Here is a 9,905-nt window from a genome sequence, read left to right as displayed (position 1 = left end):
TATATATATATAGTACAGCATAGTACACACACACACCAATCATCTGACCTGAAAAACCGAGGGTCTTGCATTTTCATTAGACTTTGCACTTTCTGTCTATAAACACCTTTTTCTTTTTTGTGTGTGTGTGTGTGTGTGTGTGTGTGTGTCAGAATGAGAAGCACGAATGTGTCTCGGGCCAGATGTATAAGGCCCAGCGTGGCGTTCGGCTGTCCAACCTTAGTCCAGGGAACTATTCAGTCAGAGTGAGAGCCACATCACTGGCTGGCAACGGCTCCTGGACACCCCCTCTGGACTTCTATGTGGCTGAACGTAAGACGCACAATGGCATGTCTCATCAAACTGCATCACTCCTTGTAATGTTTACATCTGTTTTCGAACAGCACATATATGACAATGTCTGTTATCATTAAAGTAATTCAACTGTTTGACCCAACAGGATATGAAAATGTCTTCTACGCAATGATCTTTGTGCCTATTGCCATTATCCTTGTCATCTGCCTTTTCGTCTCAATGCTGGTGGTCCTCAGCAGGAAAAGGTGTGTCTGTGTGTGTGTGTGTGTGTGTGTGTGTGTGCGTGTGTGTGTCTGTGTGTGTCTGTAGGTGTCTATAGACATCTGGTGGTGATAACTTTTTTTTCTTGTTCTCCTCTAGAGTATTTTCAATTAGACTTTCACCCAGCTGCTCATGGTCACTGTGGTCACAATACACTATGATTCATTTTTAATCACAAACCACTCAAAAGAAAGCAATATGCTTCTACCAATTATAGTCCATAAAACTAGGTGTCAATTAAAGCTTAGATGTTTACTGTCATTAGTGTAGTGTTTGTTTCAAAATATGTAGATAATGTGATTTTATATGATTTAAACTAGTGATGTCCAAATGAAGCTTCATGGAGCATCAGTTGTCTTTGTTAACTCAACTTGATGGTGCTCCTGGTTTAGAGAAAGGAATGGCAGTTCAGTGGCTTTCAACCTGTTGTTGAACAGAGACCGCCATCTAGTGGGCTCTGAAAATAAAGAACATGCTTCACGAATATTCATTTGGATATAACTAATTCAAAGATGGGAGACAATGTTGTGATATAATTTATGCTAGAAACGGCCACTCTGGACTACTAGTTCTTACTAGATTTTTTTTTTATATCTTAAAACAATGTTTTGAATTGCTCCAACCCCATTAGGCTTTCAAAAATGTTTCAGGAAGGCATCTTGCCAATATTCTTTGGAAGCGGAAACTGTGCTCGGTGATCTGCATGATTATACACCATGCAGATCCCGAAAGTATGCATTGCAGGCGTGTGTGCAAAAAAATATGTGAAAGTGTGTCTGTAAACATTCCTGTTTTGGTTTTGGTCAGGAATAGTGATCGGCTTGGAAATGGAGTCCTGTACGCTTCAGTCAACCCAGAGTACTTCAGCGCTGCAGAAAGTGAGTGAAGTGTGTATGTGAAAAATGTAATGCACAGTTTTATGGTTGCTGTCGGAATAACAGGAATACATCTATGCAGGGTCTTTATAAAAATTTGTGTTTTTTCTGTGCAGTGTATGTACCAGATGAGTGGGAGGTGGCACGGGAGAAGATCGCCCTGAGTCGTGAGCTTGGCCAGGGGTCCTTTGGCATGGTGTACGAGGGCTTGGCAAAGGGCGTGGTTAAAGATGAGCCAGAGACACACGTCGCCATTAAGACGGTCAACGAGTCGGCCAGCATGAGGGAGAGAATAGAGTTTCTCAATGAAGCCTCTGTCATGAAGGAGTTCAACTGTCACCACGTGGTATGTCAATGCACACACACACACACACACACACACACACACACACACTTGTCAAGGTAAAAATTGTCACACAATATTGGTCACCAAAGTTGACTCTGAGTTCACTTTTGCCGAGCAGTAGAGGAGTTGCAATTGTACAAAGCTGCCGGTAAAACCCAGCGTTAGAACATTAGAGGTTACTGTCTCTCTCTCTCTCTCTCTCTCTCTCTCGCGCAGCCACCACACATGGACTGCATGGTGTGACAGTTCAGTGTGGCGCTGACTCGCGCAGATTGCTCTATTTCTCTCTTTTTTATGAGTCGGAAGCAGAAATCCTAACCTAACTTTACTTTGAATGATATTAAACAAAGAGAAATGTTCCTCCCTTCACTTTTAAATGGTCGAAGATCAATACAAGTGCAGCTTGCTTCCTTGTCTACTGCTGCAATGAAACTATTGGTTCTCTGAGGAAAGACTACTTTACTAAATTGAAGATTTCTTTAAATTAGTGCTGAAATCCTGTCTCGTGAACCCAATCTGGTCTGGTGAGCAGAGTGTCTTGTCACACCCCCCAGTGTCAGTCCGACCTTTGTTTCACGGTGGTGACATGCTGTGTTTGGTGCAGGTTCGTCTCCTGGGAGTGGTTTCTCAGGGCCAACCCACCCTGGTCATCATGGAGCTGATGACGCGAGGGGACCTGAAGAGTTACTTACGCTCGCTGCGACCTAAAGAGGTACTGACTGACTTCTAACCCTCGTTGGCTTCTTCCCCCAGGTCCCTGCTCTTAGTATGTGGATAAGTCAGCTTGATTTGATTTTCATAATAAAGAGCTAAATACCTATGTATGGTACAACAAAATAAAATTAATAGCTGTAGGTACCCATGAACTCTGATGAATTCAATTATGATTTGTACTTGCACTATAGACAGACTGTACAGTATGTACTTGGATTGTAACAGTTAGTTACTGCAAATTAGAGTAATTTTATACCCTAACTAAAGATGATTTATTTCAGAACATATTTTGTGGTGAACTTGTCAAACTATTACATGCAATAGTTATGTGGTATGTATATATTATATACTCAAACGGAGCTGATGTCCTATGGCTCAGCTACACAACCTTGTTCTTTTTCTGAGAACTTACTTTTGTCCCATCTGTCTGTCTGTCTCCAGCAACAGTGGTCGAGCCTGTCTCTCCCTCCTCTGAAGAAGATGCTTCAGATGGCCGGGCAGATCGCTGACGGCATGGCTTACCTCAACGCCAACAAGTTTGTCCACAGAGATCTGGCAGCCAGGAACTGCATGGTGGCCGAGGATTTCACTGTTAAGATAGGAGGTAAAGAACTGGAATGAGGTCAGAGGTCCCAGTCAGCTACGGAGCAGAGGTGGGAGGGAGCTGGGAGCATGCTCATAAGGTGGAAATGTCTTCATTATCAAGTTACTGGACAGCCAAATCAGAAGTGTAACTTCGTTCCCAGAAATGGAACCCTCTAGGGGCAGCTCTGTCCTGACCTCTTCAGTGGAGATTTGATGCAAGTTAACATCTGTGTGTGTGTGTGTGTGTGTGTGTGTGTGTGTGTGTGTGTGTGTGTGTGTGTGTGTGTGTGTGTGTGTGTGTGTGTGTGTGTGTGTGTGTGTGTGTGTGTGTGTGTGTGTGTGTGTGTGTGTGTGTGTGTGTGTGTGTGTGTGTGTGTGTGTGTGTGTGTGTGTGTGTGTGTGTAGACTTTGGCATGACCAGAGACATCTATGAGACGGACTACTACCGTAAAGGTGGTAAGGGTTTGCTCCCAGTCCGCTGGATGTCACCTGAGTCCCTCAAGGACGGAGTCTTCACCACCACCTCGGATGTCTGGTGAGCAGGCGCACAAACAGAAACAAACACACAGGGTGGCATCTTTTTCTGCCTTTAGTTCTTTCAAAAAATATGTCCAGAGTAGGTAGATAGATAGATGGATAGATACATTTGTATTGATCCAAAAAAATGGGAAATTTGCAACAAAATATCAGACACACAGCAAACTTACAGAATATACATGGTATAACAGGGTACAATATACATGAAATAATAATAAGATAGATTATAAGAACAAATCATCTAAAATATATACAACCAACCTATTGTGCAAGTTGCACTTAGAGCAGTATTGTGATGTCTCAGGGTCTTATCTAGCGCCCAGGGACGCCGTGTCAATACGTTGTATTGCCTGTGATAGGAATGATTCCCTGTAGCGGTCCGTGTCGGAGCCTCTTAGAGAAGGTGCTGCTCTGTTCAACCAGTGTGGGGGGTGGAGAGGGGGGTCGGGGTTATCCATGAAAGATAACAGTTTGTTCAGTGACCTCCTCACCACCACAGCTTCAAGTTTAGTATAGTAAATTAAGAGTATGGTAGTGATAATGGAATGCACACTGATTTAACTTCCCCCCCCCCTGTCTAGGTCTTTCGGGGTTGTACTGTGGGAAATTGCCACCCTGGCAGAACAACCCTACCAAGGTCTGTCCAATGAACAGGTGCTCCGCTTCGTCATGGAGGGGGGGCTGCTGGAGAAACCACAGAACTGTCCTGACATGCTGTAAGACACACATGAAGTTTTTGCTCTTATTTTCTCCATGATGCGTTGCTCTTAATATGGAACAGTCCAAGTGTAAATCCACATCTAAAGAGTTGTGAGCGTGGCAAACAAGTTTGGCCATAAACCAAAAAAAAATGTAGGAAGTGTCAGATGGTTTAGGTATGAGGAGAACAAATGTGAAGGCACATGGTTTGCTGTGAAAACAATGACAATGCCTTCCAAAGGGAAATTTCTATTAATGAGGCAGTTTTCTTACAGCAATCATATTTTAAACAATATGTTGTCCTTCTACTCATTATTTAAAATATAATCAATAAAAACACTTTTGATATAATTGCACTGTGCAGTTTTACAATATTTGACAAGGCTGAATGGCATCCTTTGTAGCTTTCTATTAGACCGTTGACAGGTCTGTCACGTCAACTCTAACCGCATAGACTGCATCCCTTTGTAAGTAATGTATTCAGCCTTAAAGGAATACTTTAAAATGTGGTAAATATGCTTATTTGCTTTTATGCCAAGAATTAGATTAGACGTATGTATGCAAACTAGGCAACCACAGCCGGTTAGCTTAGCACAAGGATTTTAAATGGTGGGCACAGCTAGCCTGGCTCTGTTCAAACGTGACATGATCTACTGATCAGCAGGTCTAAAGATCACTAGATGTCAACCTATTTCTTTAAAGGTGCTTGCTGTCCCTGTAGCCAAATAATAAAATTTAACTTTTAACAATAATTCTATAGATAGATAGATAGATAGATAGATATTTATTGATCCCAAAAAAATGGGAAATTACGGTGTTACAGCAGCACACTTACATTAGTCACACAACACAGAATATAAATATAAATGAGATACTAGGAAAAAATATACATACATACAGTGTACACATAATAATAATAATGATAATAATAATAATAATAATAATAATAATAGGAATAAAATGTAAGAATAAAATATAAGAACAAATATTTAAATATATACAGGATGGGAAAACAAAATGTGCAACTGCTTGAATAATTTGCTAAATGTATCAAAGTCTGTTTTATTGTCAATTTCTTCACATGTGAAGACATACAAAGACATCAAAATTACGTTTCCCTCTATCCCACGGTGGAGACAAGACATATTTTAGCATAAATGTATGCTAAAATGTTAATGAACCAATTGTGCAGGTTGCCCTTAGTGCTATATTTTGGTGTCTAAAAGTTTCACAGCATAACCAAAACTACACATTATCATACAAGTGTATTGAAAGTAAATTTTTTATTGACCAATACATTGAACAGCATTTGGTTTTTGGATCAAACACTGTTTGCTGGGTTGTAGAAAGCAGGACAACAACGTTTCTTTGAGTTTCCTTCTGCTCCACTCAATGTAACTTAATGCAAGGCGTGTTGGTGCGTCAGGCGGCTCATATCGTGGTGAAAGCAGCATCCACGCTGTGCTTCATAAAAGGAAAGGGGGTCAGGGGCCGCTTTAGCAACAGAGAGCAAACGCATGGCAAAAGTAAATATTAGCTTGTTGGCTGGAAGGCCCAGTTCCTCTGGACGTAGTCACTACTGCAGGAGGACATGTTGTTGATGCACACTGAGCTAACCCGTCTGTCTGTCTGTCTGTCTGTCTGTCTGTCTGTCTGTCTGTCTGTCTGTCTGTCTGTCTGTCTGTCTGTCTGTCTGTCTGTCTGTCTGTCTGTCTGTCTGTCTGTCTGTCTGTGTGTGGGTGTGTGTGTGTGTGTGTGTGTAGATTTGAGCTGATGCGAATGTGTTGGCAGTACAACCCTAAGATGCGTCCTTCCTTTCTGGAGATCATCAGCAGCCTAAAGGACGAGCTGGACCCGTCTTTCAGAGAGTCTAGTTTCTTCTACAGCACCGATAACAAGCCGCCTGAGGCCCCGCAGCTCCACCTGGACAATATGGATGAGATTCCTCTGGAGCCCCCTTCTTCCACACAGTCACAGCAACCCCCAGTACCACAACAGACCCCACCCTCCCCTAGCTCAGAGGCTCCGCCGGCCCCCTCGTTAGCCGCCAGCTCCCCCTCCTCTCCCTCTACGTCGACTGCTGCTATGGACAAGCAGTCCTCCGGCCAGCAGGCAACCAACGGGCTGTCAGGGGCGGGGCTCGCAGCAGGGTCAGGGGGGGTGCGGCCCTCTCTGGACGAACTGCCACCGTACGCACACATGAACGGAGGGCGCAAAAACGAACGTGCCATGCCCCTCCCACAGTCATCGGCTTGCTGATTGGATAGAGACACCCTACCAGACTGCAACCCCTGCCACCTTTTTCTCTGCAGAACCTGATGTCTCAGTTTGTATTTTTTATTTTATTATTATAGTTTTCTTTTATCACATACAGTAAAACCATGTCCACCAGCTAGGTGTGGCTACTCGCAGGGACGTGGAGAAAACTGTCACTAGGTCACCATGTTCTGCTGTACCTCGACAAACCTTTTTCATTTTGTTGTACTTTTGGTTTCTACCAGCTGGCTGTCACATGGGACGCTGCCTGGCTGCTGAGTGGGAGGACCAGTAAGAAATGATTTGGTGGAGATCTCGTTCTCTCTCGCTCTCTTTATGTCTGAACTTATTTTACAAATTGTTGTTTGTTACTTTTGTATACACATTTTCAAATGAGTGGGAAACAAAATGTGCAGGCTTTTTACAAATGACCACTGTCTTGTAGAAAATGTGTATCTAGTGAAGAAGCACTTCAGAGAGGTCAGCTGTAGTCCTGTTGCTCTGCAGGCTGGGTGGCAACAGCTAATCCACTGGAACTAACAACTGGAGGGAGAAAGGTCAAATCTGCCAAAATTGTTGCCAAATTGTCCTTTTTGTCAAATTCTCTTTACTGCAGTATTGGCCAGTAATGCTCCAACACACCGGATTGAAAGCAATTTGTATTGCTACCACATCAATCTTAAAATCTGTGATCAAATGGGAAATGAAGCTCCCTCTCCAATACTACACTACTCCTCCACAGCTACTCTATCAAAAGAACGTTGTGGACCCTGAAATTGAGCCACATCCTCTTCTCACACAGGTGCCGTTCTGTTACGGTTTAAAAGCCAAATCCAATCCATAAAGAAGCAAAAAAAAAGACATAAAGATAAAAGACATAAAGATATGAACACTAGATCTTAACGTCTCCTTGTCTGGTCTTGCCCCGAGGACCGAGGTGTTGGTTTCGTGGTAGTTCTTTGGACTAGTCATTAGTCTCCAACATCTATACGTGGGCAGAGCTTTCATGTACACACCAATTGTTTGTGTTACTTTTCTAACTTTTATATGGTTGGAGACATTCGTCATGTACAGAAAGAAGCTGCTATTCCTTATTTCTCTTGTGGTTGTATTATAGTTAATATCTATATGTAAAAAGAGAAAAAAAGTCTCCTTCAGGTTGGATCCATGAACGTTTCCACTCCGGTCCATTTTTGTAATGCTTGTTGTCGTGTAAAGTGTATCTGAGCTGGTTTGGTTGCTGTGTTTGTGTAAAGGTACGACAGTTTGCCTTGTGTTCCGACGCACCGGGGACTTCCCCTCCCATCTGACCATAGGACAGTGGCGGTACCAATGATCTATGTTCTCGTGTGTTCTCTAGGGTCAGAGGTCAGGCCTCACTGCTGAGTCCCAACTCAATCTCAGGTCAAAGAGAAACGTTACATTCTTTTCTTCCCCCCCTTTTTTTTCTTTTTGTGCTGTCATACCCAGAGACATCCAGCTGTGTGTGTGTGTGTGTCTGTGGTGTGTGTGTGTGTGTGTGTGTGTGTGTGTGTGTGTGTGTCTCTCTTTCCTTTTTGGTATCATTAGACAGGAGCAGTGTGAAACCAGAACAGAACCCCAACACTGACAACATCCAGTAAAATGTTATCTGACCAGCCAAAGTATAACTGAATACATCAATGAATAAAACTGTTAGTTAGGATACGGAGGAGTGTCAAACTAGATATAATGTGTTACACTTTTACTTCCAATCAGTTGGTACACAACAACACAAAGTTTGTTTTGGCTTTTAGATCAACAGAATAACTGATTAGTGGTAAAGGAACTCCATTTAATTATTTAACTAACAATATTATGTATTGCTGTATGCAGTAATATTTTTGACATGTTTGATGACCTATTGCCACGTTATGTCTTCACATGTTTGGGCTGCGTAGTAACACAGAAGTAGAAAATAGAATTTACTTAATGTAGCAGTAGTCCTTACCATCTTCTTTTTCTAAAGGGAAAGCTGTCTGTTGGATAATCGTCTCTCTTGAATCAAAGGGGGGGGGGGGGGGGGGGGGGGGTGTATGCTGCTGGAGAAGCTGTTCTTTTAATGAAGAACTACATCAAAATTCAGCAAGACACAAATGATCAGAGAGCTTATCATCCAAGCATTAGACATACTGCTTTATCAAGGTTTACTGAAGAAACGCACACTAAAATCTGAAGACGAGTAGGATCAGAGTGGACCACATGGAATAGATATTATTATTATTATTATTAAAGGCTCATTCATCTCAAGACGTTTGGATTCCCAACCCACATGTTGCTTGGTGATATAAATCATTGTCAAATCAAATGTAAATCAATTTACAAATTCCCCACAGCTATTTTTGGGGAAAGTTTTATTATTCCTTCAACCATCCATCTACCTCACTTTTTATTTTTCAATCTATCTACACGTACAGAAAAAGAAGAAATGGGTTCTCTGTTTGTCGGGCTGTATCCAAACCTGTTCCTTGTCATCCTTCTCCCTTATTTAGTTTGTTGTGTAGTAGTCAGGCTGGAAGAACTTCTCTGTTCTGGTTAGGAGTCTTTCCCACCCAGTCCCCAAGCCCTGCCGAGTGGTCAGACCACTTCATCCTGATATCAGATTTCTGTGTTTGTGGGGGGATTTTTGCCTCCCTTTTACCACTGGAGCACCACAAAGTGGACATAAAATCAAACATTCAATTCAAAATCCCTACCCCATTGTTGGCCAATTTGTTACAACGGTTTTGATATGTGTAACTTATTCATAGCTTTCCAGCTTATGCCTTTCTAGTGAAATGATCTGTTAGATTGAGGTTTCATTTTGCTTTTCTTTTGTACATGCTGTTATAAGATTTTTTCCTGTTATCAATATATTCAGAGTTCTGGGGAAAATGATTGGCTGAAGGAAAGAGAATGTCTATTTCTCTGATTCTTTCTTTTCTACACAAGATTTAAGATGAATAAAAATGTATGCAAACTGTTTCGCTGCTTGTCTTTGTCGTGTTTCATTATTATTATTATTATTATTATTATTATTATTATTATTATGTTTGTGTATTATTTAGGTCATTGGTGCAGGGGACAGGCTTCTCAGGAGAAAGGAAATCTAGAATATGAAGACACTGCATGGACTGAAGGAATTGATACTGTGCATTGTGCTGGACAATGTGGTAATTGTTTTGTTTTATGAAAAGAAGTTTAGAATTCCACTGATATAAGCAATAATTACAATATTTTACAGGTGCAAAAACGGAGCGTTGTATAGGTAGTGTATTTATAGAAAACTGTCAGGGTATATCTTGCCCTCAAAACTCCCAGGGTATGTTCAGATAACTACC

The 9,905-nt window shown here is 41.8% G+C and overlaps 1 protein-coding gene and 1 long non-coding RNA gene across 4 annotated transcripts in view; one reads left to right on the top strand and one right to left on the bottom strand.

The window, feature by feature from the left end:
- Window positions 1-7,426, top strand: part of igf1rb (insulin-like growth factor 1b receptor) — a 47,189-nt gene extending 39,763 nt beyond the window's left edge. For 2 of the 3 annotated variants that reach the window (XM_034873597.1, XM_034873591.1), the window contains 9 exons: window positions 153-312; window positions 440-539; window positions 1,363-1,433; window positions 1,547-1,776; window positions 2,381-2,488; window positions 2,932-3,094; window positions 3,481-3,610; window positions 4,194-4,328; window positions 6,075-7,426. In XM_034873597.1, the coding sequence (XP_034729488.1) occupies window positions 153-312; window positions 440-539; window positions 1,363-1,433; window positions 1,547-1,776; window positions 2,381-2,488; window positions 2,932-3,094; window positions 3,481-3,610; window positions 4,194-4,328; window positions 6,075-6,570 (1,593 nt within the window). In that variant the 3' untranslated portion in view covers window positions 6,571-7,426. The remainder of the gene's footprint in view (window positions 1-152; window positions 313-439; window positions 540-1,362; window positions 1,434-1,546; window positions 1,777-2,380; window positions 2,489-2,931; window positions 3,095-3,480; window positions 3,611-4,193; window positions 4,329-6,074) is intronic. The other variant, XM_034873603.1, reaches the window with a different exon arrangement.
- The window catches only part of LOC117945987, a 12,722-nt gene extending 3,712 nt beyond the window's left edge, over window positions 1-9,010 (bottom strand). Inside the window, exons 1-2 of the long non-coding RNA XR_004656942.1 lie at window positions 8,920-9,010; window positions 90-96 (exon numbers count right to left, since the gene is read on the bottom strand). This is a non-coding gene — a long non-coding RNA (uncharacterized LOC117945987). The remainder of the gene's footprint in view (window positions 1-89; window positions 97-8,919) is intronic.
- Window positions 9,011-9,905: the final 895 nt, after the last annotated feature.

This window comes from Etheostoma cragini, chromosome 1 (assembly GCF_013103735.1).
Source record: "Etheostoma cragini isolate CJK2018 chromosome 1, CSU_Ecrag_1.0, whole genome shotgun sequence".
In the NCBI taxonomy this organism is placed as follows: domain Eukaryota; kingdom Metazoa; phylum Chordata; class Actinopteri; order Perciformes; family Percidae; genus Etheostoma; species Etheostoma cragini.
Note: the sequence above shows the minus strand (reverse complement) of the source record. Positions and strands in the feature narration are given on the sequence as shown.